Source organism: Phyllobates terribilis, unplaced genomic scaffold (genome assembly GCF_046119375.1).
Source record: "Phyllobates terribilis strain yellow unplaced genomic scaffold, ASM4611937v1 Scaffold_7__3_contigs__length_470593459, whole genome shotgun sequence".
Taxonomy (NCBI): domain Eukaryota; kingdom Metazoa; phylum Chordata; class Amphibia; order Anura; family Dendrobatidae; genus Phyllobates; species Phyllobates terribilis.
In genome coordinates this window covers 451673572-451691955 of record NW_027362767.1, presented here as the reverse complement: position 1 = coordinate 451691955, position 18384 = coordinate 451673572, and the positions used below count along the sequence as shown (strand labels likewise).

The window sequence follows — 18384 nt, the reverse complement described above, 5'->3', positions numbered from 1 at the left end:
AGTAATATCATAAGTATCATTAGTAGTAATAATAGTAATATCATTAGTATCATTAGTAGTAATAATAGTAATATCATTAGTATCATTAGTAGTAATAACAGTAATATCATTAGTATCATTAGTAGTAACAATAGTAATATTAATAGTATCATTAGTAGTAATATCATTAGTATCATTAGTAGTAATAATAGTAATATCATAAGTATCATTAGTAGTAATAATAGTAATATCATTAGTATCATTAGTAGTAATAATAGTAATATCATTAGTATCATTAGTAATAATAATAGTAACATAATTAGTATCATTAGTAGTAACAATAGTAATATTAATAGTATCATTAGTAGTAATAATAGTAATATCATTAGTATCATTAGTAGTAATAATGGTAATATCATAAGTATCATTAGTAGTAATAATAGTAATATTAATAGTATCATTAGTAGTAACAATAGTAATATTAATAGTATCATTAGTAATAATAATAGTAACATAATTAGTATCATTAGTAGTAACAATAGTAATATTAATAGTATCATTAGTAGTAATAATAGTAATATCATTAGGATCATTAGTAGTAATATTAGTAATATCATAAATATCATTAGTAGTAATAATAGTAATATCATAAGTATCATTAGTAGTAATAATAGTAATATCATTAGGATCATTAGTAGTAATAATAGTAATATCATTAGTATCATTAGTAGTAATAATAGTAATATCATAAGTATCATTAGTAGTAATAATAGTAATATCATTAGGATCATTAGTAGTAATAATAGTAATATCATAAGTATCATTAGTAGTAATAATAGTAATATCATTAGTATCATTAATAGTAATAATAGTAATATCACTAGTATCATTAGTAATAATAGTAATATCATTAGTATCATTAGTAGTAATAATAGTAATATCATTAGTATCATTAATAGTAATAATAGTAATATCATTAGTATCATTAGTACTAATAATAGTAATATCATTAGTATCATTAGTAGTAATATTAGTAATATCATTAGTATCATTAGTAGTAATAATAGTAATATCATAAGTATTATTAATAGTAATATCATTAGTATCATTAGTAGTAATAATAGTAATATCATTAGTATCATTAGTAGTAATAATAGTAATATCATTAGTATCATTAGTAGTAATAATAGTAATATCATTAGTATCATTAATAGTAATAATAGTAATATCATTAATAGTAATAATAGTAATATCATTAGTAGTAATAATAGTAATATCATTAGTATCATTAATAGTAATAATAGTAATATCATTAGTATCATTAGTAGTAATAATAGTAATATCATTAGTATCATTAGTAGTAATAATAGTAATATCATTAGTATCATCAGTAGTAATAATAGTAATATCATTAGTATCATTAGTAGTAATAATAGTAATATCATTAGTATCATTAGTAGTAATAATAGTAATATCATTAGTATCATTAGTAGTAATAATAGTAATATCATTAGTATCATTAGTAGTAATAATAGTAATATCATTAGTGTCATTAGTAGTAATATCATTAGTATCATTAGTAGTAATAATAGTAATATCATTAGTATCATTAATAGTAATAATATTAATATCATTAGTATCATTAGTAGTAATAATAGTAATATCATAAGTATCATTAGTAGTAATAATAGTAATATCATTAGTATCATTAGTAGTAATAATAGTAGTATCATTAGTAATAATAATAGTAACATCATTAGTATCATTAGTAGTAACAATAGTAATATTAATAGTATCATTAGTAGTAATAATAGTAATATCATAAGTATCATTAGTAGTAATAATAGTAATATCATTAGTATCATTAATAGTAATAAAAGTAATATCATAAGTATCATTAGTAGTAATAATAGTAATATCATTATTAGTAATAATAGTAATATCATTAGTATCATTAGTAGTAATAGTAATATCATTAGTATCATTAGTAGTAATAATAGCGATATCATTAGTATCATTAGTAGTAATAATAGTAATATCATAAGTATCATTAGTAGTAACATTAGTAATATCATTAGTAGTAATAATAGTAATATCATTAGTATCATTAGTAGTAATAATAGTAATATCATTAGTATCATTAGTAGTAATAATAGTAATATCATTAGTATCATTAGTAGTAATAATAGTAATATCATTAGTATCATTAGTAGTAATAATAGTAATATCATAAGTATCATTAGTAGTAATAATAGTAATATCATTAGTATCATTAGTACTAATAATAGTAATATCATTAGTATCATTAGTAGTAATATTAGTAATATCATTAGTATCATTAGTAGTAATAATAGTAATATCATTAGTAGTAATAATACTAATATCATTAGTATCATTAGTAGTAATAATAGTAATATCATTAGTATCATTAATAGTAATAAAAGTAATATCATAAGTATCATTAGTAGTAATAATAGTAATATAATAAGTATCATTAGTAGTAATAATAGTAATATCATAAGTATCATTAGTAGTAATAATAGTAATATCATTAGTATCATTAGTAGTAATAATAGTAATATCATTAGTAGTAATAATAGTAATATCATTAGTATCATTAATAGTAATAATAGTAATATCATTAGTATCATTAATAGTAATAATAGTAATATCATAAGTATCATTAGTAGTAATAATAGTAATATCATAAGTATCATTAGTAGTAATAATAGTAATATCATTAGTATCATTAGTAGTAATAATAGTAATATCATTAGTATCATTAGTAGTAATATTAGTAATATCATTAGTATCATTAGTAGTAATAATAGTAATATCATTAGTATCATTAATAGTAATAATAGTAATATCATTAGTATCATTAATAGTAATAATAGTAATATCATTAGTATCATTAGTAGTAATAATAGTAATATCATTAGTATCATTAGTAGTAATAATAGTAATATCATAAGTATCATTAGTAGTAATAATAGTAATATCATTAGTATCATTAGTAGTAATAATAGTAATATCATTAGTATCATTAGTAGTAATAATAGTAATATCATTAGTATCATTAATAATAATAATAGTAATATCATTAGTATCATTAGTAGTAATAATAGTAATATCATTAGTATCATTAGCAGTAATAATAGTAATATCATAAGTATCATTAGTAGTAATAATAGTAATATCATTAGTATCATTAGTAGTAATAATAGTAATATCATAAGTATCATTAGTAGTAATAATAGTAATATCATTAGTATCATTAGTAGTAATAATAGTAATATCATTAGTATCATTAGTAGTAATAATAGTAATATCATTAGTATCATTAGTAGTAATAATAGTAATATCATTAGTATCATTAGTAGTAATAATAGTAATATCATTAGTATCATTAGTAGTAATAATAGTAATATCATTAGTATCATTAATAGTAATAATAGTAATATCATTAGTATCATTAATAGTAATAATAGTAATATCATAAGTATCATTAGTAGTAATAATAGTAATATCATTAGTATCATTAGTAGTAATAATAGTAATATCATAAGTATCATTAGTAGTAATAATAGTAATATCATAAGTATCATTAGTAGTAATAATAGTAATATCATTAGTATCATTAGTAGTAATAATAGTAATATCATAAGTATTATTAGTAGTAATAATAGTAATATCATAAGTATCATTAGTAGTAATAATAGTAATATCATTAGTATCATTAGTAGTAATAATAGTAATATCATTAGTATCATTAGTAGTAATAATAGTAATATCATTAGTATCATTAGTAGTAATAATAGTAATATCATTAGTATCATTAATAGTAATAATAGTAATATCATTAGTAGTAATAATAGTAATATCATTAGTATCATTAATAGTAATAATAGTAATATCATTAGTATCATTAATAGTAATATCATTAGTATCATTAGTATCATTAATAGTAATATCATTAGTATCATTAGTAGTAATAATAGTAATATCATTAGTATCATCAGTAGTAATAATAGTAATATCATTAGTATCATCAGTAGTAATAATAGTAATATCATTAGTATCATTAGTAGTAATAATAGTAATATCATTAGTATCATTAGTAGTAATAATAGTAATATCATTAGTATCATTAGTAGTAATAATAGTAATATCATTAGTATCATTAGTAGTAGTAACAGTAATATCATTAGTATCATTAGTAGTAATAATAGTAATATCATTAGTATCATTAGTAGTAATAGTAATATCATTAGGATCATTAGTAGTAATAATAGTAATATCATTAGTATCATTAGTAGTAATAGTAATATCATTAGGATCATCAGTAGTAATAATAGTAATATCATTAATATCATCAGTAGTAATAATAGTAATATCATTAGTATCATTAGTAGTAATAATAGTAATATCATTAGTATCATTAGTAGTAATAATAGTAATATCATTAGTATCATTAGTAGTAATAATAGTAATATCATTAGTATCATTAGTAGTAATAATAGTAATATCATTAGTATCATTAGTAGTAATAATAGTAATATCATTAGTATCATTAGTAGTAATAATAGTAATATCATTAGTATCATTAGTAGAAATAACAGTAATATCATTAGTATCATTAGTAGTAATAATAGTAATATCATTAGTATCATTAGTAGTAATAATAGTAATATCATTAGTATCATTAGTAGTAATAATAGTAGTATCATTAGTATCATTAGTAGTAATAATAGTAATATCATTAGTATCATTAGTAGTAATAATAGTAATATCATTAGTATCATTAATAGTAATAATAGTAATATCATTAGTATCATTAGTAGTAATATTAGTAATATCATTAGTATCATTAGTAGTAATAATAGTAGTATCATTAGTATCATTAGTAGTAATAATAGTAATATCATTAGTATCATTAGTAGTAATAATAGTAGTATCATTAGTATCATTAGTAGTAATAATAGTAATATCATTAGTATCATTAGTAGTAATAATAGTAATATCATTAGTATCATTAGTAGTAATAATAGTAATATCATTAGTATCATTAATAGTAATAATAGTAATATCATTAGTATCATTAATAGTAATAATAGTAATATCATTAGTATCATTAGTAGTAATAATAGTAATATCATTAGTATCATTAGTAGTATTAATAGTAATATCATTAGTAGTAATAATAGTAATATCATTAGTATCATTAGTAGAAATAATAGTAATATCATTAGTATCATTAGTAGTAATAATAGTAATATCATTAGTATCATTAGTAGTAATAATAGTAATATCATTAGTATCATTAGTAGTAATAATAGTAATATCATTAGTATCATTAGTAGTAATAATAGTAATATCATTAGTATCATTAGTAGTAATAATAGTAATATCATTAGTATCATTAGTAGTAATAATAGTAATATCATTAGTATCATTAGTAGTAATAATAGTAATATCATTAGTAGTAATAATAGTAATATCATTAGTATCATTAGTAGAAATAATAGTAATATCATTAGTATCATTAGTAGTAGTAATAGTAATATCATTAGTATCATTAGTATCATTAATAGTAATAATAATATCATTAGTATCATTAGTAGTAATAATGGTACTATCATTAGTATCATTAGTAGTAATAATAGTACTATCATTAGTATCATTAGTAGTAATAATAGTAATATCATTAGTATCATTAGTAGTAATAACAGTAATATCATTAGTATAATTAGTAGTAATAACAGTAATATCATTAGTATAATTAGTAGTAATAATAGTAATATCATTAGTAGTAATAATAGTAATATCATTAGTAGTAATAATAGTAATATCATTAGTATCATTAATAGTAATAATAGTAATATCATTAGTATCATTAGTAGTAATAATAGTAATATCATTAGTATCATTAGTAGTAATAATAGTAATATCATTAGTATCATTAATAGTAATAATAGTAACATCATTAGTATCATTAGTAGTAATAATAGTAATATCATTAGTAGTAATAATAGTAATATCATTAGTAGTAATAATAGTAATATCATTAGTATCATTAATAGTAATAATAGTAATATCATTAGTATCATTAGTAGTAATAATAGTAATATCATTAGTATCATTAGTAGTAATAATAGTAATATCATTAGTATCATTAATAGTAATAACAGTAATATCATTAGTATAATTAGTAGTAATAATAGTAATATCATTAGTAGTAATAATAGTAATATCATTAGTAGTAATAATAGTAATATCATTAGTATCATTAGTAGTAATAATAGTAATATCATTAGTATCATTAGTAGTAATAATAGTAATATCATTAGTATCATTAGTAGTAATAATAGTAATATCATTAGTATCATTAATAGTAATAATAGTAACATCATTAGTATCATTAGTAGTAATAATAGTAATATTAATAGTATCATTAGTAGTAATATCATTAGTAGTAATAATAGTAATATCATTAGTATCATTAGTAGTAATAATAGTAACATCATTAGTATCATTAGTAGTAATAATAGTAATATCATTAGTAATAATAATAGTAACATCATTAGTATCATTAGTAGTAACAATAGTAATATTAATAGTATCATTAGTAGTAATAATAGTAATATCATAAGTATCATTAGTACTAATAATAGTAATATCATTAGTATCATTAATAGTAATAATAGTAATATCATTAGTATCATTAGTAGTAATAATAGTAATATCATTAGTATCATTAATAGTAATAATAGTAATATCATTAGTATCATTAGTAGTAATAATAGTAATATCATTAGTATCATTAGTAGTAATAATAGTAATATCATAAGTATCATTAGTAGTAATAATAGTAATATCATTAGTATCATTAATAGTAATAATAGTAATATCATTAGTAGTAATAATAGTAATATCATTAGTATCATTAGTACTAATAATAGTAATATCATTAGTATCATTAGTAGTAATATTAGTAATATCATTAGTATCATTAGTAGTAATAATAGTAATATCATTAGTATCATCAGTAGTAATAATAGTAATATCATTAGTATCATTGGTAGTAATAATAGTAATATCATTAGTATCATTAGTAGTAATAATAGTAATATCATTAGTATCATTAGTAGTAATAATAGTAATATCATTAGTATCATTAGTAGTAATAATAGTAATATCATTAGTATCATTAGTAGTAATAATAGTAATATCATTAGTATCATTAGTAGTAATATCATTAGTATCATTAGTAGTAATAATAGTAATATCATTAGTATCATTAATAGTAATAATATTAATATCATTAGTATCATTAGTAGTAATAATAGTAATATCATTGGTATCATTAGTAGTAATAATAGTAATATCATTAGTATCATTAGTAGTAATAATAGTAATATCATTAGTAGTAATAATAGTAATATCATTAGTATCATTAGTAGTAATATCATTAGTATCATTAGTAGTAATAATAGTAATATCATTAGTATCATTAGTAGTAATAATAGTAATATCATTAGTATCATTAGTAATAATAATAGTAATATCATTAGTATCATTAGTAGTAATAATAGTAATATCATAAGTAGTAATAATAGTAATATCATTAGTATCATTAGTAGTAATAATAGCGATATCATTAGTATCATTAGTAGTAATAATAGTAATATCATAAGTATCATTAGTAGTAATATTAGTAATATCATTAGTAGTAATAATAGTAATATCATTAGTATCATTAGTAGTAATAATAGCGATATCATTAGTATCATTAGTAGTAATAATAGTAATATCATTAGTAGTAATAATAGTAATATCATTAGTATCATTAGTAGTAATAATAGCAATATCATTAGTATCATTAGTAGTAATAATAGTAATATCATAAGTATCATTAGTAGTAATATTAGTAATATCATTAGTAGTAATAATAGTAATATCATTAGTATCATTAGTAGTAATAATAGTAATATCATTAGTATCATTAGTAGTAATAATAGTAATATCATTAGTATCATTAGTAGTAATAATAGTAATATCATTAGTATCATTAGTAGTAATAATAGTAATATCATTAGTATCATTAGTAGTAATAATAGTAATATCATAAGTATCATTAGTAGTAATAATAGTAATATCATTAGTATCATTATTACTAATAATAGTAATATCATTAGTATCATTAGTAGTAATAATAGTAATATCATTAGTATCATTAGTAGTAATAATAGTAATATCATTAGTATCATTAGTAGTAATATTAGTAATATCATTAGTATCATTAGTAGTAATAATAGTAATATCATTAGTATCATTAGTAGTAATAATAGTAATATCATTAGTATCATTAGTAGTAATAATAGTAATATCATTAGTATCATTAGTAGTAATAATAGTAATATCATAAGTATCATTAGTAGTAATAATAGTAATATCATTAGTATCATTAGTACTAATAATAGTAATATCATTAGTATCATTAGTAGTAATAATAGTAATATCATTAGTATCATTAGTAGTAATAATAGTAATATCATTAGTATCATTAGTAGTAATAATAGTAATATCATTAGTATCATTAGTAGTAATAATAGTAATATCATTAGTATCATTAATAGTAATAATAGTAATATCATTAGTATCATTAATAGTAATAATAGTAATATCATAAGTATCATTAGTAGTAATAATAGTAATATCATAAGTATCATTAGTAGTAATAATAGTAATATCATAAGTATCATTAGTAGTAATAATAGTAATATCATTAGTAGTAATAATAGTAATATCATTAGTATCATTAGTAGTAATAATAGTAATATCATTAGTATCATTAGTAGTAATAATAGTAATATCATTAGTATCATTAATAGTAATAATAATAATGTCATTAGTATCATTAGTAGTAATAATAGTAATATCATTAGTATCATTAGTAGTAATAATAGTAATATCATTAGTATCATTAATAGTAATAATAGTAATATCATTAGTATCATTAGTAGTAATATTAGTAATATCATTAGTATCATTAGTAGTAATAATAGTAATATCATTAGTATCATTAATAGTAATACTAGTAATATCATTAGTATCATTAATAGTAATAATAGTAATATCATTAGTATCATTAGTAGTAATAATAGTAATATCATTAGTATCATTAGTAGTAATAATAGTAATATCATAAGTATCATTAGTAGTAATAATAGTAATATCATTAGTATCATTAGTAGTAATAATAGTAATATCATTAGTATCATTAATAATAATAATAGTAATATCATTAGTATCATTAGTAGTAATAATAGTAATATCATTAGTATCATTAGTAGTAATAATAGTAATATCATAAGTATCATTAGTAGTAATAATAGTAATATCATTAGTATCATTAGTAGTAATAATAGTAATATCATTAGTATCATTAGTAGTAATAATAGTAATATCATAAGTATCATTAGTAGTAATAATAGTAATATCATTAGTATCATTAGTAGTAATAATAGTAATATCATAAGTATCATTAGTAGTAATAATAGTAATATCATAAGTATCATTAGTAGTAATAATAGTAATATCATTAGTATCATTAGTAGTAATAATAGTAATATCATAAGTATCATTAGTAGTAATAATAGTAATATCATTAGTATCATTAGTAGTAATAATAGTAATATCATTAGTATCATTAATAGTAATAATAGTAATGTCATTAGTATCATTAGTAGTAATAATAGTAATATCATTAGTATCATTAGTAGTAATAATAGTAATATCATTAGTATCATTAGTAGTAATAATAGTAATATCATTAGTATCATTAGTAGTAATAATAGTAATATCATTGGTATCATTAGTAGTAATAATAGTAATATCATTAGTATCATTAGTAGTAATAATAGTAATATCATTAGTATCATTAGTAGTAATAATAGTAATATCATAAGTATCATTAGTAGTAATAATAGTAATATCATTAGTATCATTAATAGTAATAATAGTAATATCATTAGTATCAGTAGTAATAATAGTAATATCATTAGTATCATTAGTAGTAATAATAGTAATATCATTAGTATCATTAATAGTAATAATAGTAATATCATTAGTATCATTAATAGTAATAATAGTAATATCATTAGTATCATTAGTAGTAATAATAGTAATATCATTAGTATCATTAGTAGTAATAATAGTAATATCATTAGTATCATCAGTAGTAATAATAGTAATATCATTAGTATCATTAGTAGTAATAATAGTAATATCATTAGTATCATTAGTAGTAATAATAGTAATATCATTAGTATCATTAGTAGTAATAATAGTAATATCATTAGTATCATTAGTAGTAATATCATTAGTATCATTAGTAGTAATAATAGTAATATCATTAATATCATTAATAGTAATAATAGTAATATCATTAGTATCATTAGTAGTAATAATAGTAATATCATTAGTATCATTAGTAGTAATAATAGTAATATTAATAATATCATTAGTAGTAATAATAGTAATATCATTAGTATCATTAGTAGTAATAATAGTAATATCATTAGTATCATTAGTAGTAATAGTAATATCATAAGTATCATTAGTAGTAATAATAGTAATATCATAAGTATCATTAGTAGTAATAATAGTAATATCATTAGTATCATTAGTAGTAATAATAGTAATATCATTAGTATCATTAGTAGTAATATCATTAGTAGTAATAATAGTAATATCATAAGTATCATTAGTAGTAATAATAGTAATATCATTAGTATCATTAGTAGTAATAATAGTAATATCATTAGTATCATTAGTAGTAATAATAGTAATATCATTAGTATCATTAATAGTAATAATAGTAATGTCATTAGTATCATTAGTAGTAATAATCGTAATGTCATTAGTATCATTAGTAGTAATAATAGTAATATCATTAGTATCATTAGTAGTAATAATAGTAATATCATTAGTATCATTAGTAGTAATAATAGTAATATCATTAGTATCATTAGTAGTAATAATAGTAATATCATAAGTATCATTAGTAGTAATAATAGTAATATCATTAGTATCATTAATAGTAATAATAGTAATATCATTAGTATCATTAGTAGTAATAATAGTAATATCATTAGTATCATCAGTAGTAATAATAGTAATATCATTAGTATCATTAGTAGTAATAATAGTAATATCATTAGTATCATTAGTAGTAATAATAGTAATATCATTAGTATCATCAGTAGTAATAATAGTAATATCATTAGTATCATTAGTAGTAATAATAGTAATATCATTAGTATCATTAGTAGTAATAATAGTAATATCATAAGTATCATTAGTAGTAATAATAGTAATATCATTAGTATCATTAGTAGTAATAATAGTAATATCATTAGTATCATCAGTAGTAATAATAGTAATATCATTAGTATCATTAGTAGTAATAATAGTAATATCATTAGTATCATTAGTAGTAATAATAGTAATATCATTAGTATCATCAGTAGTAATAATAGTAATATCATTAGTATCATTAGTAGTAATAATAGTAATATCATTAGTATCATTAGTAGTAATAATAGTAATATTAATAATATCATTAGTAGTAATAATAGTAATATCATTAGTATCATTAGTAGTAATAATAGTAATATCATTAGTATCATTAGTAGTAATAGTAATATCATAAGTATCATTAGTAGTAATAATAGTAATATCATTAGTATCATTAGTAGTAATAATAGTAATATCATTAGTATCATTAGTAGTAATAATAGTAATATCATAAGTATCATTAGTAGTAATAATAGTAATATCATTAGTATCATTAGTAGTAATAATAGTAATATCATAAGTATCATTAGTAGTAATAATAGTAATATCATAAGTATCATTAGTAGTAATAATAGTAATATCATTAGTATCATTAGTAGTAATAATAGTAATATCATTAGTATCATTAGTAGTAATAATAGTAATATCATAAGTATCATTAGTAGTAATAATAGTAATATCATTAGTATCATTAGTAGTAATAATAGTAATATCATTAGTATCATTAGTAGTAATAATAGTAATATCATTAGTATCATTAATAGTAATAATAGTAATGTCATTAGTATCATTAGTAGTAATAATCGTAATGTCATTAGTATCATTAGTAGTAATAATAGTAATATCATTAGTATCATTAGTAGTAATAATAGTAATATCATTAGTATCATTAGTAGTAATAATAGTAATATCATTGGTATCATTAGTAGTAATAATAGTAATATCATTAGTATCATTAGTAGTAATAATAGTAATATCATTAGTATCATTAGTAGTAATAATAGTAATATCATTAGTATCATTAGTAGTAATAATAGTAATATCATAAGTATCATTAGTAGTAATAATAGTAATATCATTAGTATCATTAATAGTAATAATAGTAATATCATTAGTATCATTAGTAGTAATAATAGTAATATCATAAGTATCATTAGTAGTAATAATAGTAATATCATTAGTATCATTAGTAGTAATAATAGTAATATCATTAGTATCATCAGTAGTAATAATAGTAATATCATTAGTATCATTAGTAGTAATAATAGTAATATCATTAGTATCATTAGTAGTAATAATAGTAATATCATTAGTATCATCAGTAGTAATAATAGTAATATCATTAGTATCATTAGTAGTAATAATAGTAATATCATTAGTATCATTAGTAGTAATATCATTAGTATCATTAGTAGTAATAATAGTAATATCATTAATATCATTAATAGTAATAATAGTAATATCATTAGTATCATTAGTAGTAATAATAGTAATATCATTAGTATCATTAGTAGTAATAATAGTAATATTAATAATATCATTAGTAGTAATAATAGTAATATCATTAGTATCATTAGTAGTAATAATAGTAATATCATTAGTATCATTAGTAGTAATAATAGTAATATTAATAGTATCATTAGTAGTAATATCAATAGTAGTAATAATAGTAATATCATTAGTATCATTAGTAGTAATAATAGTAACATCATTAGTATCATTAGTAGTAATAATAGTAATATCATTAGTATCATTAGTAGTAATAATAGTAATATCATTAGTATCATTAGTAGTAATAATAGTAACATCATTAGTATCATTAGTAGTAATAATAGTAATATCATTAGTATCATTAGTAGTAATAATAGTAACATCATTAGTATCATTAGTAGTAATAATAGTAATATCATTAGTATCATTAGTAGTAATAATAGTAATATCATTAGTATCATTAGTAGTAATAATAGTAATATCATAAGTATCATTAGTAGTAATAATAGTAATATCATTAGTATCATTAGTAGTAATAATAGTAACATCATTAGTATCATTAGTAGTAATAATAGTAATATTAATAGTATCATTAGTAGTAATATCATTAGTAGTAATAATAGTAATATTAATAGTATCATTAGTAGTAATAATAGTAATATCATAAGTATCATTAGTAGTAATAATAGTAATACCATTAGTATCATTAGTAGTAATAATAGTAATATCATTAGTATCATTAGTAGTAATAATAGTAATATCATTAGTATCATTAGTAGTAATAATAGTAATATCATTAGTATCATTAGTACTAATAATAGTAATATCATTGGTATCATTAGTAGTAATAATAGTAATATCATTAGTATCATTAGTAGTAATAATAGTAATATCATTAGTATCATTAGTAGTAATAATAGTAATATCATTAGTATCATTAGTAGTAATAATAGTAATATCATAAGTATCATTAGTAGTAATAATAGTAATATCATTAGTATCATTAATAGTAATAATAGTAATATCATTAGTATCAGTAGTAATAATAGTAATATCATTAGTATCATTAGTAGTAATAATAGTAATATCATTAGTATCATTAGTAGTAATAATAGTAATATCTTTAGTATCATTAATAGTAATAATAGTAATATCATTAGTATCATTAATAGTAATAATAGTAATATCATTAGTATCATTAGTAGTAATAATAGTAATATCATTAGTATCATTAGTAGTAATAATAGTAATATCATTAGTATCATCAGTAGTAATAATAGTAATATCATTAGTAGTAATAATAGTAATATCATTAGTATCATTAGTAGTAATATCATTAGTATCATTAGTAGTAATAATAGTAATATCATTAATATCATTAATAGTAATAATAGTAATATCATTAGTATCATTAGTAGTAATAATAGTAATATCATTAGTATCATTAGTAGTAATAATAGTAATATTAATAATATCATTAGTAGTAATAATAGTAATATCATTAGTATCATTAGTAGTAATAATAGTAATATCATTAGTATCATTAGTAGTAATAATAGTAATATTAATAATATCATTAGTAGTAATAATAGTAATATCATTAGTATCATTAGTAGTAATAATAGTAATATCATTAGTATCATTAATAGTAATAATAGTAATATCATTAGTATCATTAGTAGTAATAATAGTAATATCATTAGTATCATTAGTAGTAATAATAGTAATATCATTAGTATCATTAGTAGTAATATCATTAGTATCATTAGTAGTAATATCATTAGTATCATTAGTAGTAATAATAGTAATATCATTAATATCATTAATAGTAATAATAGTAATATCATTAGTATCATTAGTAGTAATAATAGTAATATCATTAGTATCATTAGTAGTAATAATAGTAATATTAATAATATCATTAGTAGTAATAATAGTAATATCATTAGTATCATTAGTAGTAATAATAGTAATATCATTAGTATCATTAGTAGTAATAGTAATATCATAAGTATCATTAGTAGTAATAATAGTAATATCATTAGTATCATTAGTAGTAATAATAGTAATATCATTAGTATCATTAGTAGTAATAATAGTAACATCATTAGTATCATTAGTAGTAATAATAGTAATATCATTAGTATCATTAGTAGTAATAATAGTAATATCATTAGTATCATTAGTAGTAATAATAGTAATATCATAAGTATCATTAGTAGTAATAATAGTAATATCATTAGTATCATTAGTAGTAATAATAGTAACATCATTAGTATCATTAGTAGTAATAATAGTAATATCATAAGTATCATTAGTAGTAATAATAGTAATATCATTAGTATCATTAGTAGTAATAATAGTAACATCATTAGTATCATTAGTAGTAATAATAGTAATATCATAAGTATCATTAGTAGTAATAATAGTAATATCATTAGTATCATTAGTAGTAATAATAGTAATATCATTAGTATCATTAGTAGTAATAATAGTAATATCATAAGTATCATTAGTAGTAATAATAGTAATATCATTAGTATCATTAGTAGTAATAATAGTAACATCATTAGTATCATTAGTAGTAATAATAGTAATATCATAAGTATCATTAGTAGTAATAATAGTAATATCATTAGTATCATTAGTAGTAATAATAGTAATATCATTAGTATCATTAGTAGTAATAATAGTAATATCATTAGTATCATTAGTAGTAATAATAGTAATATTAATAGTATCATTAGTAGTAATAATAGTAATATCATAAGTATCATTAGTAGTAATAATAGTAATATCATTATTAGTAATAATAGTAATATCATTAGTATCATTAGTAGTAATAATAGTAATATTAATAGTATCATTAGTAGTAATATCATTAGTAGTAATAATAGTAATATCATTAGTAGTAATAATAGTAATATCATTAGTATCATTAGTAGTAATAATAGCGATATCATTAGGATCATTAGTAGTAATAATAGTAATATCATTAGTATTATTAGTAGTAATAATAGTAATATCATTAGTATTATTAGTAGTAATAATAGTAATATTAATAGTATCATTAGTAGTAATATCATTAGTAGGAGCATCATTAATAGTATAGTTAGTAGTAGTGAAACTAGTAGTATCATTAGTAATAGTATCATTAGAAGTAATAACCTACAAAACAAGCAGTTGTTACCATCCACCTTTCGTGTCTCCCCCATTTCCTCATAGATTGTAGCTTGTGAGCAGCGGGGTCCTCGCTCCTCCTGGTATCTGTTGATTTATGTGATCATCGTTATTCTGTAATGTATTTTATTGTCTGTACAAGTCCCCTCTAAAATGGAAAGTGCTGCCGAATATGTTGGCGCTATAGAAATAAAAATTATTATTATTAATATTATTATTAATATCATTAGTAGTAATACTAGTAGCATAATTAGCAGTGTCATTGCTAGTAATAATAATAGAAGTATTCAGCTATTAAACAATGATACTATTCATAGGTAAGTAAATAGTAATTATAGGAGTAGTATTAGTAGTAATAATAATTGCAGTGATACAGTGGGTACGGAAAGCATTCAGACCCCTTTACATTTTTCACTCTTTGTTTCATTGCAGCCATTTGGTAAATTCTAAAAAGTTCATTTTTTTTCTCATTAAAGTCCACTCTGCACCCCATCTGGACTGAAAAAAACTGAAATGTAGAAATGTTTGCAAATTTATTAAAAAAGAAAAACTGAAATATCACATGGTCATAAGTATTCAGACCCTTTGCTCATATTTAAGTCACATGCTGTCCATTTCCTTGTGATCCTCCTTGAGATGGTTCTACTCTTTCATTGGAGTCCAGCTGTGTTTAATTAAACTGATAGGACTTGATTTGGAAAGGCGCACACCTGTGTATATAAGACCTCTCAGCTCACAGAGCATGTCAGACCAAATGAGAATGATCAGCTCAAAGGAACTGCCCAAGGAGCTCAGAGACAGAATTGTGGCAAGGCACAGATCTGGCCAAGGTTACAAAATAATTTCTGCATTACTCAAGGTTCCTAAGAGCACAATGGCTTACATAATCCTTAAATGGAAGAAGTTTGGGAACACCAGAAGTCTTCCAAGACCTGGCCGTCCAGCCAAACTGAGCAATCGTGGGAGAAGAGCCTTGGTGAGAGAGGTAAAGAAGAACCCCAAGATCACTGTGGCTGAGCTCCAGAGATGCAGTAGGGGGATGGGAGAAAGTTCCACAAAGTCAACTATCACTGCAGCCCTCCACCAGTCAGGCCTTTAAGGCAGAGTGGCCCGATGGAAGCCTCTCCTCAGTGCCAGACATATGAAAGCCCACATAGAGTTTGCTCAAAAACACATGAAGGACTCCCAGTCTATGAGAAATAAGATTCTCTGGTCTGATGAGACGAAGATAGAACTTTTTGGTGATAATTCTAAGTGGTATGTGTGGAGAAAACCAGGCACTGCTCATCACCTGCCCAATACAATCCCAACAGTGAAGCATGGTGGTGGCAGCATCATGGGGGTGTTTTTCAGCTGCAGGGACAGGACGACTGGTTGAAATTGAAGGAAACATGAATGCGGCCAAGTACAGAGATATCCTGGATGAAAACCTCTTCCAGAGTGCTCTGGACCTCAGACTTGGCTGAAGGTTCACCTTCCAACAAGACAATGACCCTAAGCACACAGTTAAAATAACAAATGAGTGGCTTCAGAACAACTCTGTGACCATTCTTGACCGGCCTAGTCAGAGCCCTGACCTAAACCCAATTGAGCATCTCTGGAGAGACCTGAAAATGGCTGTCCACCAACGTTCACCATCCAACCTGACGGAACTGGAGAGGATCTGCAAGGAAGAATGGCCGAGGAACCCCAAATCCAGGGGTGAAAAACTTGTTGCATCATTCCCAAGAAGACTCATGGCTGTACTAGCTCAAAAGGGGGCTTCTCCTCAATACTGAGCAAAGGGTCTGAATACTTATGACCATGTGATATTTCAGTTTTTCTTTTTAATAAATTTGGAAAAATTTCTACATTCTGTTTTTTTTTCAGTCCAGATGGGGCAGAGTGTACATTAATGAGAAAAAAATGAACTTTTTAGAATTTACCAAATGGCTGCAATGAAACAAAGAGTGAAAAATGTAAAGGGGTCTGAATACTTTCCGTACCCGCTGTAGTAATATCAGAAATCACAATAGTACAAATAGCAGCCGCAGTAATAGTAGTAATTGTCGGTGCATGAGCAGTAACAGCAGTGATTGGATGAGATCAGTGCTTGTAGTTGTGATTCCAGTACTAACATCAGTAATAGTAGTAATTATAGTCACAGCCATCGCTAGTAATGGTGGAATCTGCACCAGAACCTGATGCTCAGTAATAACATTTACTCTGTAAAGTTCAGTTTGTCCTTCTGGTTTTCAGTGACGGGACCACGGACATCACCAGGACGGTGCACTGGGGGACGCCCACGGACTTTGAAAAGGTGAAATGTCTGTTCTTTGTGAGACGTAAACCGTGAGAATGACCGGAGCGAGGACTCAGGGAAGAATCCGGATA

General features: G+C 21.2%; 1 protein-coding gene across 2 annotated transcripts in view; it reads left to right on the top strand.

Annotated features, from left to right (window-relative positions):
• XPNPEP2 (X-prolyl aminopeptidase 2) overlaps positions 1-18384 on the top strand; it is a 112884-nt gene that overhangs the window by 84085 nt on the left and 10415 nt on the right. For both annotated transcript variants that reach the window (XM_073642185.1, XM_073642186.1), the window contains exon 15: positions 18250-18310. In XM_073642185.1, coding sequence (XP_073498286.1) covers positions 18250-18310 — 61 coding nt within the window. The remainder of the gene's footprint in view (positions 1-18249; positions 18311-18384) is intronic.